Source organism: Dendropsophus ebraccatus, chromosome 2, assembly GCF_027789765.1.
Source record: "Dendropsophus ebraccatus isolate aDenEbr1 chromosome 2, aDenEbr1.pat, whole genome shotgun sequence".
NCBI classification, from domain to species: Eukaryota; Metazoa; Chordata; class Amphibia; order Anura; family Hylidae; genus Dendropsophus; species Dendropsophus ebraccatus.
This window is the reverse complement of record NC_091455.1, coordinates 151,346,859-151,367,598: the sequence shown is the minus strand read 5'-3', so window position 1 is coordinate 151,367,598 and position 20,740 is coordinate 151,346,859. Positions and strand designations below refer to the sequence as shown.

At 42.7% G+C, this 20,740-nt stretch overlaps 1 protein-coding gene across 4 annotated transcripts in view; it reads right to left on the bottom strand.

The window, feature by feature from the left end:
- Positions 1-20,740, bottom strand: part of CLPTM1L (CLPTM1 like) — a 37,900-nt gene that overhangs the window by 8,551 nt on the left and 8,609 nt on the right. For all 4 annotated transcript variants that reach the window (XM_069958539.1, XM_069958538.1, XM_069958541.1 and 1 more), the window contains exons 4-14: positions 14,976-15,165; positions 9,756-9,901; positions 8,836-8,914; positions 6,384-6,501; positions 6,107-6,201; positions 4,796-4,880; positions 3,801-3,904; positions 2,069-2,134; positions 1,315-1,365; positions 804-886; positions 579-613 (exon numbers count right to left, since the gene is read on the bottom strand). In XM_069958539.1, coding sequence (XP_069814640.1) covers positions 579-613; positions 804-886; positions 1,315-1,365; positions 2,069-2,134; positions 3,801-3,904; positions 4,796-4,880; positions 6,107-6,201; positions 6,384-6,501; positions 8,836-8,914; positions 9,756-9,901; positions 14,976-15,165 — 1,052 coding nt within the window. The remainder of the gene's footprint in view (positions 1-578; positions 614-803; positions 887-1,314; positions 1,366-2,068; positions 2,135-3,800; positions 3,905-4,795; positions 4,881-6,106; positions 6,202-6,383; positions 6,502-8,835; positions 8,915-9,755; positions 9,902-14,975; positions 15,166-20,740) is intronic.

Here is a 20,740-nt window from a genome sequence, read left to right as displayed (position 1 = left end):
TGTATTCATAAGTGTGTGTGTGTATACATAGTGTGTGTGTGTGTGTGTCACACTGAGAGGTAGCTGTTTTGTGTCTGTGTGTGTGGGTTTACATGTGTGAGAGTGTGTGTGTGTATTCATAAGAGTGTGTGTGTGTGTGTGTACACACAAGTGTATATACTGTACATAAGTGTGTGTGTGTATATGCATAAATGTGTGTGTGTGTGTGTGTGTGTATATGCATAAATATATATACATAAAAATATATGCAACTGGGGGCAGCACACAGGGGATATATATACAACTGTGGAAGCAAACAGGGGGTCTATATACTACTGGGGGAAGCAAACAGGATATATATACATATGGGGGGGGGGGGCCATTTGTCTTCTCTGCCTAGGGCACCAAAATTCCTTGTCCCGGCCCTGCTCTTTGGACACTATATGGTTGGTTATACTGATGTGGCATCTTGGGAGCAGGGAGGAGAATCACATTACAGGGGACCGGAAAAAGACAAGTCCTTATAAGTTCTGCATACATTAACCAATTGGTTGTACATTATTTGATCAAAAAAAAATATATATAAAAAGGTCACATACCATTCACAAAGCTGTTGATCAGCCAGGAATACCAGCTGGAAATAAAAAAATGTTAAAAGCACGTTATTATTATAGAATCTATATTACAGAATTGAAAGCTATGTTGTAAATGTTGGGATACAACTGGTTCTACACATAGAAGACTTTGTTCTAATTTACTGCAGAAAAAAGGCAAAATGTACCACATCTACACTACATCTATAATAACAACACCAAGGATCTTACCTTTTGTATTTTATATTTAGAAGTGAATAGACTGCTCCACCCACACACAAAGGGTATAATAAATATGATAGGTATTTCATAGCCTTACAAAAGAGAAAAAAGATGCAAATGTCATACACCGCATTACATTACTCTTACTCCTATAATGTTCCAACTAACCCAGGAGGAACACAGCTTACTGCATTATCTTCCTAACACAGGTCTTATTTCTGTTAAACAGGATATACCCATTACAGATACTCTTTACGGATATTCTATCCTCATAAACCATGCACTCAGGTAAGTACTGTGAGCTCTTCAATCATGGTGGTGCCAACATAGAATATCAAGAAAAAGTTGCTGAAACCCCATTTACAAGATGCAGATCTATTTGGCTTGAAAAACCTACCAGAAAACAACAAAAATGAGCAAGAAATAAAAAAAAGTAGACAAATATCTAGTGTACTGCCTACTCTATACCAGAAAACAGTAATATACAACTTCATGTAAACTATGCATTCCATATACATACCTGGGTATCATACTCTTCAGTCTTTCTTTCAGATTCACTGCAGGTTCCAAACTATAAAAAAAAAAAATAAAATAAAAAGCCAGTTATACTCTAAAGAAATATTAAGAACATCCTTAAAAAAAATGTTATGCTCTGAAAATACTGGTCCACAGCATCAAGGTAACATTAGACGAGGCTGTCCCTACCACTGACTGAAATATTAGTTTATTGACACCAAAGCAGAGAAGATACACAGTAATAAGTAAAAGAAAATAAAGATACAACATTTTGTATAGATTATACTCAAATAACAGTTCCTGGCTCTAAAATGTGAAGGGCTGTAAGATCCTACTGAAACCATATGAATCTAATTTCATTATGCCATTATTTGCAGAGTACCTCTATTGTAACCCTATTTGCTTAACAATGACTCATAATATGGGCATATGAGGGGGACATAAAAAAAGGAGTCATATGCCATATATTCTGCTTACATATAATGTGATGTAAAAAAGGAAACATCTGTTCAGCCACTGACTGTGACAGCTGAATTGTCCTCCCATCATATAACAGTGACTAGCTAATAGTGATGAACAAATTTTCAGTAGGAATGAAGTGAATGGCTTTGTTTGGATTGGCAGTCAGCTTGTCAGGCTGCTGGCCTTGAGGTTTGTGCCGCACTGGGAGAAGTGGTTCGTTCCTACAGTAAATGTTCTTATCTTTACTGACTACCCTAGTTTATACCCTGCTATCAAGCTCTGTCATTAACAGTTACCTTGATTACTGGCATCAGACCTCTACACTGGAATGTGATTTTCAAGGCTTTTTTAACTTTCCACACCTGAAATCAGAACAGAAGAAAAAAAAAAACTAAACAAACATTTCAACAAGGGTTGTCTGGGAATGTAAAAAAAAAAAAAAAAATGAATAAAAAAAAACAGCAGGGAAAATTCAATAAATAAATACTTACCTAATAAATCCCCTGCTGGTTCATGCATATGTTGCTGCACATAGTAACAGACAACTAATGGTGGCCAAACAACCCCTGGTCCATCTAGTCCCCTATTATTATTAGGACAGATATGTGTTTATCCCAGGCATGGTTTATATTCACTTACTGCTAATTTATTTGAAACAACTTTTTCTACTTTTGCAATTTTTAGTTTTCAATTTTCCAGTTATAGTGACTATTTTCTCTGCCTGAAATGGTGATGTAAATGTACTTTATTTTTATAACGTATTATGAAAAAAAAGTAATTGTAGTGCTACAAATAGTGAATATATGTGTAACTAAAGGTATTTTAATATCTTGATGTCCCACACCTTCTCCTAGCAGTGCACATTTCTGTCCTATACCCACCCACTCCTCCTACTAGCAGTCTGCATCTCCGCCATGCCTCCTTCCACTCCTCCTCCTAGCAGTTTGCATTCCTGTCCTACACCCACCTACTCCTCCTCCACTGAACGTTCTACATCCCCACCCCTGCCTGCTCCCACTGCTCCTCCTAGCAGTCTGCATCCCCGCCAACTATTCCTCCTAGCAGTCTGCATCCCCGTCCTGCCTCCTCCTAGCAGTCTGCATTCCTATCCTGTACCCACCACTCCTCCTAGTAGTCTGCAAGGAGGAGTGGTGGGTACAGGATAGGAATGCAGACTGCTAGGAGAAGTGGTGGGTACAGGATAGGAATGCAGACTGCTAGGGGAAGTGGTGGGTACAGGATAGGAATGCAGTCTGCATACCCACCATTCCTCCTAGCAGTCTGCATACCTATCCTGTACCCACCACTCATCCTAGCAGTCTGCATTCCTATCCTATTCCTAAAAAATACAGTAAAAACACAATGCCACTGCAACACTATGTAGTGTTTTGTGGATGGGACTGTCCTGAAGGTCACAAGCTCTAATTATGGTGCAATAGGGAGCTTATTGCCAAGAATAAGGTTAGAGTTGGAATACCCCTTTAAAGCTGATTTGTATTCAAATGCCAGATTTATCAAGCTGCCTTAACCTCAATTGTCTATTTTTCACCACAACAACTCCAAATACACTATTATTGCTGTGATTGGTTGGTGGGTTTCAGGCAATTTGATAAATCAGGGGCAGTATTCCAGATGTGGTCTCACTAGAGCTTCAAACAGTAGGATCAGAATCTCCCCCTTCCTACTGGTTATAGCTCTAGATATACAGTCCAACATAAAATAAACTTTCCATACCACCTGGCGGCACTACTGGCTCATTTTGTGACTTTCACAAATCACCACCCTTCTCTTCTGAAGTCTTCTATTGTAAACTGGAACTCATCTTTACTGACATCAATGTCAGTTCATTAGAAGTTAATAATGAACAGCGACTTCGGTTCACCTGGCAGACATTATGGGATTTGCAAAGTCGTATGTGCAGTCATATGATATAATAACCAGACTGATGGGGCTCCTATCTTGTAATAAAGCCCCTGGTAAGGTAAGTGAGCCTTTTAGCTGCTTGAAAGAAAATATGTTTAAACCAACCTCAATTACAGCTCCAATGCCAGCAGGAATTAATACCAATAAACTGGTTTGTTCATCCAGAAGGAAAAGGAAGATTACCACAGTACTAAAGCAACGCCACAATACTGCAAAACAAAAAGATTCTCTGTGTTATCTTATACAGGTCACAGTGTAAGGGGAGCATATATGTCACATATACAATATATACAGCTCAGACAGGGTCAGCACACAAAACTACAATAAAATCTGTCACCTAGGTAGTTCCAACATCCAACCCTGGATGATGATGGTGGGTTCAGCTCCTGACACATCTGCTGTGCTGCATTAACCAAGTTACGGCAGAGCTGAAATTATGTGTCACATACTGAGAGACATTCCTTATTTTTTCAATCAACGCAGCTACCTGCAGCATGGACACCATTTTGAGGTGCATATCTTTTTATTTACCCTCTTCCGGAGGGGGGCTGAATAATCACCACATAAGAATCAAGCGTGATTGTCAATCACTGTCATCCTACCATAACGTAAACTGGGAAATGCTCAGCAGTGCCTGCAAGCACATTTGGATGTACACGTGTCCCCAAAGTATACTAAGGGGTTAATAATAGGTTTGCTATACTAAGAATATGCAGCTGAGAATACTCCCTTAGGCTCTGTATCCCCTCCCGCATACCAAGCAAGCTGACAACTGCCTCTCTGCCCAGACAGGCCATACAACTTCTAATGTTCTGTTACAGAACATATTTGCTGACAACCTGTCACAGCCTAAGGTAGCATTTTACTACTATACAATATCTGTTTGTTTTTTTCATGATGTCAACCACCGTCTATGTAACCCTCCTTCCTTTCACTTTCTAGAGATCTGGTGACATTGGATTGACTGCTATGGGTAACAAAGAGAGGCTTACTATAAGCCAGCATAATAAATGTCCCCCACTGTTTTAAAACTGAAACCCCACATAATATTTATGAAGGTGTAATAAATAAAAAGTTTAAACAGGATCAGTGACCCATACCTGCTTTTGTTGACATCCCAACCATATTTTTCTTCTTTTTCCAAAAACTGATATCATTTTTAAATGCCAGAAAATCGAATAGAAGCTACAAATGTAGAAGAGAAGCATATTAAATGTGAATGAAGGCACGTTATCTTCCTATATGAATATAATTTTATTCCAGTAGATTCTAGGATTTTGTGATTACAATGCAGTACAATTTTATTCATTAAGGGTACGTTCACACTTACCGGACCCGCAGCTGATTTTCTGCTGCGAATCCGCAGCTGATTTCATTTAAATAACTGAACACAGCATCAAATCTGCTGCGGATCCTTTATGTGTGAACACACCCTAAAGGGGAACCCCAGTTAGAGGTTAAAAAAAATGAAACTTCTGCAGAAGTATAACGCATTACTTACCTGTCTATCCCAGTTTTGAAACTACCAAAAATCAATTTGTTTGGGTTTTTTTTTGCTCTGTTTTGTGTTTCTGTTCTTCCTGGTTTGGCATGTCCCAGAATGCAATGCTTTCCCTCATGTGATCATCACAGCCCTCACCCATTACAATCAGTAAAGTTAGTGCTGCACCTGCTTCTGGTCGGTCAGAGATGGTTAATCAGTCAGGGGTTTGGGTTATCCAGCCAAGCCTCCTGTGAGATCACGCCCTGCCCCCTGTCTACATCATCAGCAAACACACACAATGTGAGACAGAGGCATGTAAGATTTGTCTCCTAGGGGGGATAGCAGAAGGAGCAGGAGACAATGTGAATTGGCACAGGGGCCATTTTTTTCACTTCCTGGATTTCTATCAGCTACCAGTGTGGCAGAACTGTACAGATACAGTAATACATTGTATAGACACATCTATATAACTTTTAATAGAAAACAAGTTTTTCTTATCTGGAGTTCCCCTTTAACCATCTCATCCCCAAACAGGAGATGAGTGTACCATATGCCAACTGCAAAAGCAACCATTATGTATGGGTTCACAGTATCTGCAGCGGATTTCATGCTGCAAGTTCGCTTGCGAAATCTGCCGCGGATTCCTTTACTGTGACTTTCAATACGATTACATACATCACAGTTCTGCTGCGAGTATGTAAAAGACCAGGTACCAGGTTCTAAAAGGTACCAGGGTTTAACCACCAATCTTAGGCGTCTGAGTCCCACCTTTACATGTACTTGTACCAGCACAAAGTGTACTTCTGCAGTATTTTTTTAACCCAAATAACCACTTTAAGCACAAGCATTGTGACTGTGAAGAGCTATCTAGTTAGTTACAAATACATGTATTTACATATTATATGCTCAAGAATAGAGATTAACTTACATGAAAAGCAGCCACAAAAAAAGTAAGAGCTAAAAAGTAAAGGTTGGTGTCCACAAAAATCCCCTTTACTTCATCTGCATCTTTTTCAGAAAAACCTGGAAAGGAACAATGGTGTCATGTTATATACGAGGTACGTCACATAATCAAGTAAAGTTTAGTGAAGTTCATTTAATCACAGGTGAATCTCTGAGGCAGAAAAATAGCAGAAGGGGGAAGAAAATCGAATGCAAGGGGTTTATAAACATATCCTGATGACTACAGTGTATATTTAACATACCAAACTGTTGCAAAGAGTAAACAGCATCTTGCATATGAATCCAAAAGCGAAGTTTTCCTAGTGATATTTTGTCATACGAAACAGTAAGTGGAAGTTCTGTCGTGGAGCGGTTTATCATCTAAAAGGAGAACAGTATGAGATCTTAAAGCCATCACATAATATGTGGAATCTGGCTACATAAAACAGCCAAGCAAGACTAGCAAGAATCTTTTTATGCTTAATACATCATTGTTCCAGTAGGTAGAAGAGCAGTTTAGGTTACCGTATTTTCCGCTTTATAGGACGCGCCTTTTGATAAGACGCACCCCTGATTTTAGGGGGTCAAAATAGAAAAAAAAATATTTTGCTCATTGTCACAGTTTGGAGATAGCAGCAGTGTGATTGGTGCCAATCCCCCCATATAGTGCCCACATAGTAGCCAATGCCCCCATATAGTGCCCCATATAGTAGCCAGTGCCCACATATAGTGCCCCACATAATAGCCAATGCCCCCATACAGTGTCCCCATGTAGTAGCCAATGCCCCCATACAGTGCCCCCATATAGTAGCCAATGCCCCCATATAGTAGCCAATGCCCCCATATAGTAGCCAATGCCCCCATACAGTGCCCCCATATAGTAGCCAGTGCCCCCATATAGTAGCCAATGCCCCCATACCATGCCCCCCATGGTAGCCAATGCCCCCATACAGTGCCCCCATATAGTAGCCAGTACCCCCATATAGTAGCCAATGCCCCCATACAATGCCCCCCATGGTAGCCAATGCCCCCATACAGTGCCCCCATATAGTAGCCAATGCCCCCATACAGTGCCCCCCATTGTAGCCAATCCCCCCTGCGACCAATAAAACAACAAACAGGCTACTCACCTGTCTGCCGGCCCCAGCCGCTCCTCTCCCGACACTCCGGTCTCCCGTCATCCTCCAGCACAGGCAGCGGGGGACAGAGAGACTGCAGCTGCAGAACACTTCCGGGACACAGGCAGCTTCTCTGTACCCCGCTGCCTATGCCAGAGGATGACGGGAGGCCGGAGGATGACGGGAGAGGAGATGCTGGGGCCGGCGGACAGGTGAGTAGGACAGCGATCCCCTCCGCCCGCCCGCCCAGCCGGCCCCCTCCATCGCCGCTCAGCCGATCAGGAGCCCAGGAAAGTGCTGCTCATTGCAGCTGATCGGCTCAGCTGAGCGGGGATAAAGGGGGCGAGCGGGGCGGGCTGGGCGGGCGGAGGGGATGGCTCAGGGCCGCTCACTATGCATATGCATAGTGAGCGGCAATAGAGGGGGCGGGCGGGTCGGCTTCCATGCGGTGTTCGGCACTGCTTGGGAGCCGTCTTCGCTTTATAGGACGCACTTAGTTTTTCCTCCCACTTTGGGAGGAAAAAAAGTGCATCTTATAAAGCGAAAAATACGGTAGGCTGTGGCAAAGATAATATATTTTGTGTCTGCTACCCTCCAGACATCATCATCATCTTCTAAATACAGGGAACAGTTACTTTGTGAAAGTACAATGATCCTCAGCACATCCCCTATATCTCTCCCTTTTGCATAATATTGACCGCTATAAAAAATAAAGGCGCTAAGATGACAGATCAGCCATCTGATCAGCTGTGCACTACTCCTGCAGTTTCTCATATAGTGTTGCCTGTTCTGCAGGTCCTATGTAAAGATTACTCCCACAGACCTCAGTGGTAATGGTTCTACTACTAGCATGTACTACACTAGAGTGAGACAGAAACTAAAGGCAGAAAGAAGAGCAAATAAATATTATCTGGAAGAATTGGTGCTGGAGTTTCAGTTTAACAGCTTTGTTTTTTTGTGTGTTTTTTTTTTAAACATTTACAGCAGTAAATTTACATTTAAAGTAAACCTGTCAGGTTCCCAGAGCCAGGAACTGACAGGTGAAGAGAAAAGCATTCTGATGCTGTTCTCCACAACTCTATGCAATGTCAATTTACACCAAAAACCAAACAAACAGGTGGTCCTGGCTTTCAGTCATGCTTGACACTTGCTCCTCCTGATTGAGTGCACAGAGAAGTCTGATTGGGGACCAGTCAGAAACTATTAAATAAAGATGTTATAAAAGATTAGAAAAAAACAAAAGCTATTTACTCGCAAATACAGCACCACACCTGTCCCCAGGTTGTGTGTGGTATTGCAATTCAGCTCTATTCACTTCAATGGGACTGAATAGCAATACCACACCCACAGTAAGGACTACAGTGGTGCCTGGATAAGCTTTTTACATTCGCATTTGTAACCTATGAACACTATCATTTTATGTGTTACTTTACTTTTTTTGTATATACTATTCACTTTACTAGACAAAACTTGCTAAACCTATGCAAGTTTATGTGACAGTAAAGTAAAGTGAAGTGTATACCACAAAGGTTAACCTCTTGGAATTTACAATTAAATTTTGCAAACCTAAGCATGGTAGAATAGAAAAGTAACCTACCATCAAGTCCTTTACTCGATTACTTAGCTGATCAATAAATAATATTGGAAGGTAATGAACAGATTTTCCCAACTGTATCCTACAAGTAACAAAATATGCATATAAGTCTATTACAAACAAAAATGAGTTCACAAAAATGAGTTCACGTTCACACGGCCATGTTCACAAACTGTATATTGTAGTTAAACAATGGCCATTGTTGCAGGCTGCATCAACGGACGTTGTTTAACAGCACTGCTTAATTACAGAGAAGTGTATGGGTATGTAAAACACTGAGTAAAACAGGTGGAATTCTGAAACCCTCTTGCCTTAGTGTGTCAATGGGATGCCTCTGCTTAATGAATTAACATGTCAACTCTTTGAGCGGAGGCACTCGAGGCATCTCATTGACACACTGAGGCTCTGCCACGGAATTTGGCCTGTTTTACTCAATGTGAACGCACCCCATGGAATCATGGCGGTAGTGTATACACTACGGCCGTGGTTTTCTACAGCCGCAAAAATAATTGACAGGTATATTTTGTTTGGTGAACAGCGGCCGTACAAAATAGGCTGTACACACAGTGTAAAGCACAGGGCTCCCGTCCATACTTTACACTGTGGTCTATGGCAAATTGGAGTGGGGGCACACCCGAATGTGCCCGCATTCCAATTAAAATCAAGTGATATTTATGCGGCCAGGTGAACATGTTAGACATCGGCCATTGTTTGACACAGCCATGTCAAACAACAGCCGATGTTCTTACAGCCTTGTGTAATAATATTATTTCATAACATCATTATGATAATCATAAAGATAATATCAATCTTGTCTTGTGTACTATATTATTTCTAAAGTATCATTACATCATAAAGATAACATTAATCTGAATTAATAATGTTAACTCATCCAGTTGTCCAGTGACAAATTAAATACTTACATTTTCATATATCTGTGAACATCAGCAGGTAGCGATGAACCGTCAAAAATGAAATCCTCCACCATAACGTTTAGCGTGAGTCGAGAACGCCAATGAGAGACCGGTTCATCCAAAGCATTGGATTCTTTCTTTTCTGTATCGATTTGCTGTAAAGTCACACAGAGAATAAATTGCATATTTTAAAACATTCCATAATATATATATATATTTTATATATAGTGACACACAGTTGGCTCTTTGAGTTGGGACATACATTACTAGTAGAGCCTCATTCACATCATGATTTCGGTCATGTCCGGGTATACATTGGCAACCTATCAAAAAGAGTGCCAACAAACAGCCCAATATGTTCTTGGTAAGTCTTTTGCCTTTAGTGTGCTGAACGTAGTCTGAGTAATTACATCTAGTCTATCATTCAAAGAAACTTACACCAGGCCAAAAGGTTACAATATGAAATAAAATAATAAAGTAAAATGTACCATTTAAAATATTGTCCGTCTCGGTACCACTTGACCTGCATAAATAATCATAAGGAACAAAGAGACAGGAAACACATGCATCGGCAAAAGGCGAGACAATCTAAAAGCAACATTGTATGTCTATTGGTTACGGCATTTGTGTGTGTGGTTTTTCCTGCTCGCGATAATGGAAATAGAGTATTCCTCCCCCTATGTCTTAGTAAACACTTGTTGTCCCTATATAATAACAATGTAGAAGTATCGTTTCTCAGTAATTTTATTCAGTGTACAGCGATCCTTCCCTTTCACAATGGCATTAGTAGTATCTGTTGTCAACAGTTGTGCTAGAAATGTTGTCATGTCCTCTTTAAGCTGTTTGCTCAACTCACACATTGCTACCATTGTCACAATGTAGTCTACCAATTTCCCTTTCAACACCTAGAGTGTAGTTAACAACAAAAACCAACATAATGTAAAAAATACCAGCAAATATAACCAGTATGATCAGTATATCAGATGACTGGTCTTAGTTGTAGCAGCTGAATTTGAAATGTGTTTATGTAAATTACAGGATAAAAGCAGTATTCTCACGCAAGACATAGAGAACATATACACAGGATGTTTCATGCATATCCCTGGGACCCACACCTAGAAACTGAAAACAGCTGAGCCAGCTGTTTTTCTTCCATTTACATAACTCTCACAGACTTTAAGCTGCATATAACAGCCAACTTCGTTTCCTCACCTTTTCTGGTGGCAACAACCAGGCCAGATGATGCTGGGTGGTCCTTAATCTCAAGAGTCCCAGAGCAGGACCCACATCTATCAGACATTTACAGTGTATATAATGGATATGCCATAGGTGTCCAAAATACAAGCAACCCACAGCTCCATTCATACTGTATAGAGCCCCCGGAGAGAGCCAAGTATAGCACTCAGCTCTTTCCGGCAGCTCCCTAGAGAATGAATGGAGCTGCGGGTTCAATGAATTGTAAGAACCCTTTAAGGCTAAAATCCAGTGTGTCCTTATGGGGGTTAAAGGGAACCAATCAGCCCAATTGGGCTGATATGGTTCCCAGCAGCGCTGTATAAAGCGGCTGCTGCAAAAGCTTTATTCCAGAGAAAAATGGAGTTTTATTCTCCGGGCGCGTGACAGACACGGGCGGAGAAGTAGTCATCTAGGCGGCTCCCCACCCGTATCTAGTCACCGCGCTCGGCTTGTCAGCGCGCTCAGAGGGGATGATAGACAGGCAAAGAGGCCTGTTACTGGCCTCTCTGCCTGTCAATCATCCTGCGAAGCGCGGTGACAGGCAGAGCGCGGTGACTAGATATGGGCGGGGAGCCGCCCAGATGACTATTTCCCTGCCTGTGTCTGTCATGCACCTGGAGAATGAAACTCTTTTCTCAGGCTGCAGCTGCTGCAGGAGCTTTATACAGCGCTCCTGGGAACCATATCAGCCCAATTGGACTGATTGCTTCTCTTTAAAGAGGGAGTCCGGACAAAATTATTTTTTGATATGTTACTACTTATGGAAAGTTAAAAAATTTCTAATGTACATTAATTATGGGAAATGCTCATATACTGCTATTTTCCTTAATTTAGTGGATCATGGAGTGTTAGAATTATCTCAGAAGCCGTGACGTCACGACGAAGGGTGTAATTCCTATGGAGTGTCCAGCACTATATATAGACGTCTATGAGTACCATTGACTTCTATATATAGTGCGCCCCTGCTGGACATTCTATTGAATCATTTGATCTGTATGTGAAAATGTTATGTACTGTACGTTTGGATTGCATACATTTATGGAATACTTTGGGGAGCAAGTGTCCTTGCTCCCCAAAGTATCCCATAAATGTATTCAATGAATACATTTGCAGGGCACCGAGCAGGGAGGGAGAGAGTTGCCTGTGCATACTAACTCCCCCCTCCCTCCCTGCTCGGTGCTGGGCACATATACACAGTACTGCTCCTCCATTATCTGCAGATAATGGGGGAGTAGTAACTGTGCTATCCCCATCACATCACCGCCACCGCCCGCGCCGCTGCTCACACAAGGACTGCTATTTAGGGCCCCTCCTCCGCTTCCCCTCCTCCTCTTAGCTTCAAACTAACTATCCCGCCGTTCACTCCCCACTGCCGGCCGCCGCTCCTCCATACCGGCTCTCGGTCCGCCCAGCATGTCGGCCATGTCAGCCCTCCCTGACTCGGCCGGCATGCAGGGCGGACCAAGAGCCGGTATGTAGGAGCAGAGAGTGGCGGAATAGTGTGAGGAGCGGCGTCCGGCAGCGGGGGCAGGATAGTTAGTTTGAAGCTAAGAGAAGGAGGGGGAGCGGAGGAGGGGGCATGAAGAGCAGTCCTTGTGTGAGCAGCGGCGGGGCGGTGGGGGTGATGTGATGGGGATAGCACAGCTACTACTCCCCCATTATCTGCAGATAATGGAGGAGTAGTACTGTGTATATATGCCCAGCCCCGAGCAGGGAGGGAGGGGGGCGGTAGTATGCACAGGCAACTCTCTCCCTCCCTGCTTGGTGCCCTGCAAATGTATTCATTGAATACATTTATGGGATACTTTGGGGAGCATCGTTGCAACGCCACAGCCTACCTGAGTATTGTTGCTGACCATGTCCATCCCTTTATGACCACAATGTACCCAACATCTGATGGCTACTTTCAGCAGGATAATGCGCCGTGTCATAAAGCTAGAATCATCTCAGACTGGTTTCTTGAACATGACAATGAGTTCACTGTACTCAAATGGCCTCCACAGTCACCAGATCTCAATCCAATAGAGCATCTTTGGGATGTGGTGGAACGGGAGATTTGCATCATGGATGTGCAGCCGACAAATCTGCGGCAACTGTGTGATGCCATCATGTCAATATGGACCAAAATCTCTGAGGATTGCTTCCAGCACCTTGTTGAATCTATGCCACGAAGAATTGAGGCAGTTCTGAAGGCAAAAGGGGGTCCAAACTGTTACTAGCATGGTGTACCTAATAAAGTGGCCGGTGAGTGTATGAGTATATATGAGTATATATGTGTGTATATGTATATATATATATATATATATATATATATATATATATATATATATATATATATATATATATATATATATATATATATATATATATATATATATATATATATATATATATATTAGTGCGCCCCCTGCTGGACACTCCATAGGAATTACACCCTTTGTCGTGACGTCACTGTTTCTGAGAATTCTAACACTCCATGAGCCACTAAATTAAGGGAAATAGCAGTATATGAGCATTTCCCATAATTAATGTACATTAGAAATTTGTCTAACTTTCCATAAGTAATAACACATCAAAAAATAATTTTGGCCGGACTTCCCCTTTAAACTTTACTGGTTGTGTATACTTTACTTCTGCAGTGAGCAGCAGCCAAATATAAACCAGCCAGTTTACACAGCTGTTTTGACAGCCCACTCACTGGCCATAGCGCTGTCCCGTCTCAGTCAGTGACTGGCTAAGTTAGTTATCTTGAAAGTAGCCGCAAGATCGTTCAGCAGGGGATAATGCTTGTGAAAGACCTCATTTAAAGGCTAAAACCTATTATGTGCAAAAAAAAACACCTTTTTTTATATTTTGCAGTGCTGCTATCCTTTGGATCTTTCTGTGATACATACACAGGGCCGTGGTTTAACCCTCAGTGTGCACTCAGACTTTAAAGGGGTTGTGCAATCTTTTTCTTTCAAATCAACTGGTGTCAGAAAGTTATACAGATTTGTTATTTACTTCCCATACCTATTAGCTGCTGTATGTCAGGCAGGAAATATTGTTTTATTTTCAGTCTGACACAGTGCTCTCTACTGACATCTCTGGCCAAGACAGGAACTGCCCAGAGCAGGAGAGGTTTTCTAAGGGGATTCATAGAAAATCAAGGCAGAGTTCATGTCTCGGCCAGAGATGTCAGCAGAGAGCACTGTGTCAGACGGTGAAAATAAAAAATTTCCTGCAGGAAATACAGCAGCTAATAAGTATGGGAAGACTTGAGAATTTTTAATATAAGTAAATTACAAATCTGTATAACTTTCTGACACCAGTTGATTTGAAAGAATAAGATTTTCGCTGGACAACCCCTTTAATTTTGTTCACTAACTACATTTTACACACAATCCTATTATATGTATATGCATGTGTTATTGCAGATCATAGTGAAGATTCACTCATCAGAGGCAGGACGTGTGGAGTACTCGGACGTCTGGCACAGAGCGGCTTGTTCACAGGGTTCAAGATGCTTCATCTTGAACCCTGTGAACAAGCCGCTCTGCGCCAGACGTCCGAGTACTCCACACGTCCTGCCTCCGATGAGTGAATCTTCACTTTGATTTCCTGACCGATTTCTTCGGATCCTCGGACGGGCAGCGAGCGGAAAGAGCAGAACTTCTACAAAGCATCAGGCGGTGTCAGGCTTGGAGCACGACCCCCCAAGGTGAGCAACACCTATTCATAGATAATCATAAATCCAGCTCTGCAGTATCACGCTATGTGCGACGTGCGCTGTTCCTTTTCTTTTTTGCAGTTATTGCAGATCATGAGCTTTTAATGTATGCATAGCCAGATTTAAAAATATTACTCCTTGCAACAGAAGTAAAATGAAACTAAAAGCAGAGGTTATAAGCAATGACCTGAACTACTTTAACAGTTTATTCTTATTTTTTTATCCTGATGACATGAATAATAAAACTGTTCAACAAAGCAAGAAAGAAGGGGCCAATTCCGTACCTGGGTGCCAGTTTCTCCAGTGATAAGGTTTACCTCCTCAGGTTTAGGAATCATATAAGTAGTAAGTGGGCTCACTATGTGCACCTGTTTTCCATCATGCCAGGGTAAAACTCCAGCATGGTGCAGAAATATATAGGCATACAATGTCCCATTATTCCTGGTTTTCTTTGGAACTGTTACATTCACAGTTCTGCAATAAAAAGGAAAAAAAAGAAACAAAAAACACACATGATTTTATGTTAAAGCCCACAGCAACAAATCACAGTCCAGGTTTTATTTTAGCAGCTTGATAACATATGACAGCTAGGTCTTCCTTTTGTTGCCCATAGAAACTAATATGAAGTATTACTGTTAGAGTTGAGCCTCAGCGTGTGGGATTTGATTAGAGGTGGCTGCTGGAGTTGGATGCAGCCCTAAGGCTGTCTTCAAGGACTCCCTAGGGCTGCATCCAACTTCAGCAAACACCGCTAATCAAATGCCACATGCCTGGGTTCGAAGGTCACTCCACTCTAATTACGATAACTTATGGTGTGTTTACACAAAGAGATTTATCTGACAGATTTTTGAAACCAGTCAGGAACAGACTATGAACAGAGAATAGGTCATAAAGGAAATATTGAGATTTCTCCTCTTCTCAAATCCATTCCTGGCTTTGGCTTCAGAAATCTGTCAGATAAATCTGTCTGTGTAAACATACCAATAGCCTTATGAACTTACCGCAAAGTTCTCATAAGGAGAAAATCCTACTAACAGTTGTACTGTCAATTAAAAGAAAACACTGCAAAGTTGGCTAAAAAAAACCTCCAAAAGATGGTTTGTATGTATAAAAATGCACGACACAACATAAAATGTTAAAGACGCTGTCTTATCGAGATCACCTTTTCTATGTTTCACCTAAAAACCATGCTATCTTAGCTTAACCCCTTAAGGACCGGGCCTGAAATGGCCTTAAGGACCGGAGCAAATTTTATGAATTTGACCAGTGTCACTTTATTCATTAATAACTTCGGGATGCTTTTACCTATCCGGCTGATTCTGAGATTGTTTTCTCGTGACATATTGTACTTCACATTTCTTGTAAATTGGAGTCGATACTTATAACGAATCTTTATGAAAAAACCCAAAATAGCGTGAAAAATTGTGAAAAAATGCATTTTTCCAACTTTAAAACTTTTCTGCTTATACAGAAAATGGTTATACCACATAAATTATATATTAAATAGCATTAGCAACATGTCTACTTTATGTTGGCGGCATTTATTAAACTATATTTCATTTTTTTTAGACAATAGGAAGCTTAAAACATTAGCAGCAAATTTCCAAATTTTCAGTAAAATTTCAAAATCAGATATTTTTAGGGAACTGTTCAGGTTTAAAGTGTATTTGAGGGGACTGTGTGTTAGAAAGCCTCACGAAGCACCCCATTTCAGAAACTGCACCCCCTAAACTCTGCAAAAGCACATCCAGAAAGTTTTTTAACCCTTTAGGGGAGTCACAGAAATAAAAGCTAAGTGTGTAAGAAATTTGAAAATTTTAATTTTCTGTGCAGAGATTTTATTGTAATCCAATATTTTTCATAATTATAAACCTATTACCAGAGAAATGCACCCCAATATTGATTGCCCCATTTCTGCAGTTTATAGAAATACCCCATATGTGGCCCTATTGCGCTATTTGACGCAACCACAAGCCTCAGATATAAGGGAGCGCCTAGTGAATTTCAATGGCTCCGTTATTTTTGGTCATTTTTGACTGTACCACTTCAGGTTGGCAGAGGCTCTGGGGTGCCAAAACCTAAAAAACACCCCTAAAGGGACACCATTTAGAAAACTACACCCCTCAAGGAATGTAACAAGGGGTGCGGTGAGCATCTGGACCCCACAGGTGCTTCACAGATTTTCCAAACAATATGGCTTGAAAAAAGACTAAAGTATTTTTTACACTAAAACGTTGTTCTAGCCTTCAATTTTTCATTTTCACAAAGGGATAAAAGGAAAAAAAAAAACACAAAACATGTAGCACAGTTTCTCCCGAGTACGGAAATACCCCACATGTGGACATAAAGTGCCAAGCGGGCGCAGGACGAGCCTCCAAAGGGAAGGAGCGCCAATTGGCTTTTGGAAGCTGGATTTCACTGGAATGGATTTCAAGGGCCATGTCGCATTTACAGAGCCCTCGTGCTGCCAAGACACTGGAAACCCCCCACAAGTGACCCCATTCTGGAAACTACACCCCTCAAGGAATCTAACAAGGGGTGCAGTGAGCATATGGACCCCACTGGTGACGGGCACAAATGTGGAAAAATGTGACGTGAAAGTGAAAATTTTCATTTTTTCACTTTCATGGCACAAATGTGCCCGTCATCCAGGGGTCCATATCCTCACTGCACCCCTTGTTAGATTCCTTGAGGGGTGTAGTTTCCAGAATGGGGTCACTTGTGGGGGGTTTACAGTGTTTTGGCAGCACAAGGGCTCTGTAAATGCGACATGGCGTTCATCATCCATTCTAGCCAAATCCAACCTCTAAAATCCAAATGGCGCTCCTTCCCTTGGGAGGCTTGCCCTGCACCCACATGGCGCTTTATGTCCACACGTGGGGTATTTACGGACTCGGGGGAAATTGCTCTACACATTTTGTGTGTTTTTTTCTCTTTTAACCCCTTGTGAAAATGATAAATTCAAGGCTAGACCAACATTATAGTGTAAAAAATTTAATATTTCATTTTCACGCCACATTGTTCCACATTTGTGCCCGTCACCAGTGGGGTCCATATGCTGACTACACCCCTTGTTACATTCCTTGAGGGGTGTAGTTTCCATAATAGGGTCACTTGTGGGGGGTTTAACTGTCTTGGCAACACAGGGGCCTTTTGAATGCAACATGGCCCCTCGAAATCCATTCCATCCAAATCCAGCCTTCAAAAACCAAATGGCGCACCTTCCCTTTGGAGGCTTACCCTGCACCCGCATGGCGCTTTATGTCCACTTGTGGGGTATTTCCGTACTCAGGGGAAATTGCTCTACACATTGTGTTTTTTTTTATCTTTTAACCCCTTGTGAAAATGAAAAAATCAAGACAAGATCAATGATTTAGAGTAAAAATTTTAAAAAAATTACACTAAATGTTGGTCTAGCCTTGATTTTTTTCCATTTCCACAAGGGGTTAAAAAAAGAAAATGAACACAAAACGTGTAGGGTAGTTTCCCCTGAGTACGAAAATACCCCACATGTGGACATAATTTGCCATATGGGCACAGGGCAAGTCACCAAAAGGACAGAGCGCCATTTAGAGGCTGGAATGGGGGATGGAGGCCATGTCGCAATTACAAAGCTCCTGTGCTGCCAGAACAGTAGAAACCCCCGACAAGTGACCCCATTCTGGAAACTACACCCCATAAGGAATCTAACAAGGGGTGCAGTGAGCATATGGACCCCACTAGTGATGGGCACATGTGTAGGACATGTGCCGTGAAAATAAAAAATACCATTTTTTTCATTTTCACGTCCCAAATGTGGCCGTCACCAGGGGGCCATATACCCGCTGCCCCACTTGTTAGATTCCTTATGGGGTGTAGTTTCCAGAATGGGGTCACTTGTGGGGGGTTTCTACTGTCCTGGCCGCACAGAGGCTTTGTAATTGCATCATGGCATCCTCTAATGGGAATGGCGGCCATACCTACTTAGCTGTGGAAAAGGGACAATTCTAATTTATTTGGGGGTATTAGGCCAATTATTAGTTTATAAGGTTGGAAATGACAGGTGTCCATCAAATTCAACCTGTGTTGATCCAGAGGAAGGCAAAAACCCCTCGTGAGGCAGACGACAGTAGCCTCATCACAGGGGAAAAATTCCTTCCCGACTCCATAATGGCGATCAGAATAATCCCTGGATCAACGTGACCCCTGAAATAGGAATAAGGGACAGAATTTAGATAATGTAGAACCCCAATGACGTGTAGTGCGCCTTGGAGCGATCCAGTATGCAGAGGCCGGGGGGATCAGGACAGGTGTCACACTGGTAAATGGTGTCCTTCCTGATCCCCCTGTTACCCCACACTCTGCACTTCTTCTGGGGTCTCCTGTTCTCCAGTGTGGGGGACGTCACCTGGAAAATGTTGTCCTGGTGCGATACGGGGTCCTTCATATCCAGAAGCGCTGGGTCCGCTCCATGGCTGCTAAATATTAGGGCGCTATTACTATTTCTGATATGTTCGGATCGTGCCGCAAGCTACAGTAGCTCAGGCAGCGAGGGACCAGAAGAGGGGGTGCTGGTATAAAAGTTATCCCCGTACGGGTGGTGGTGACCTTTATCCAGCAGTGGGAAGATCAGTTCCCGGACGATCTCCCCACTAACTCCGAGGATGGGGGGGGGGGCATCTGGCGGCTGGATTCGGGTGTCCCTTCCTTCATACACTCTAAGGGTACGTGCACACTGCGGAATCGCGAAGGATAACCCTTTGTGCATTCCGCAGTTGGCACCCGCCGGCGGACTGATGCAGGCGCACGTCTCCGTCCGTGTCGTAGACTCCATTCTATGCACGGGCGGATTCCGCTCTGCGTCCAACGTGTTGATGGAATGACGGATAATGGAATCCGCCCATGCATAGGATAGAGTCTATGACACAGGCGGAGACGCGCCCCTGCATCAGTCCGCCGGCGGGTGCCAGCTGCGGAATGCACGAAGGGTTATCCTTCGCCATTCCACAGTGTGCACGTACCCTAAATCTGTAAGTGTACCCTGAGGTACTCTCACAGAGTTTGTAGAATTTCACGCCATACCGTCATCTCTTATTGGGACGGTACTGGCGGAAAAGACGTGTCTGGGGGGCAGCGTACGCTACGCTACTCCCAGACACGTCACTGGATGATGAGGAGGATGAGGATGAATGGAGGAAAGAAGGATCCCCCCAATTCATCCTCACTGGCTGTTTCGGTGTCGGAGGCAATAATAATGTATGCGTCCGACACCGAAAACACCCTGGGGGCCATCTTTATATGGGGATTGGTATATGGGGTATGTAGTGGTGTAGTGTAAAACTTTATTCAATGTAGTGTGGTGTAATGTAGTGTTTTTTTACGTGTTTTTTACAGTAAGTATACAAAAAAAACCTACGCCAAAAATGGTGTTGCTGATGAATGCCGCACTTATGTTCGGCACTTATAAGCAGACCGTGGCAGTAGGATATAAAAAAAAAACACCCTACGCCAAAAAGGAGGAGTTGCTGATTAGCAGCGCACTTTCGTGCGATGCTGATCAACACTCAGCGGCGATAGGGTGCGGAAAATAGAAAAAAAAAAAAATTGGGAAAAAATTTTTTTTTTTTACTACATTCTGAACATCCCTGTAGTGGCTGATACGTGTATTACACTTATCAGCCGCTAGGGGGCAGCAGAGCGCAAGATCCGAAAATAGACGACGCTGGAGCCGGAAAAATACGAAAATAGACGACGCTGGAGCCGGAAACAGCCGATCGGGACTCACGGAAGAAGCCGAAGTCCCGACAAGAGGAAGTGGACGCCGGGAACCCGGAAGACGCCGATCAGGACCCCGGGACAGGTGAGTAATGTACAAATACCTGCTCCGGACCCCTCAGCTACCTAGCTGAGGGGTCCGGAGCAGGTATTTATTACTTGTGGGGACTTTGATCGCCGTGAACGGCCGGCCGGCTGGCCGGCCGTTCACGGCGATCGGGACGGTGGTACCGTGACCACCATTACTTTTTACAGTAATGGCGGTCGGTGCCGTCCTCGGACAGCACCGACCGCC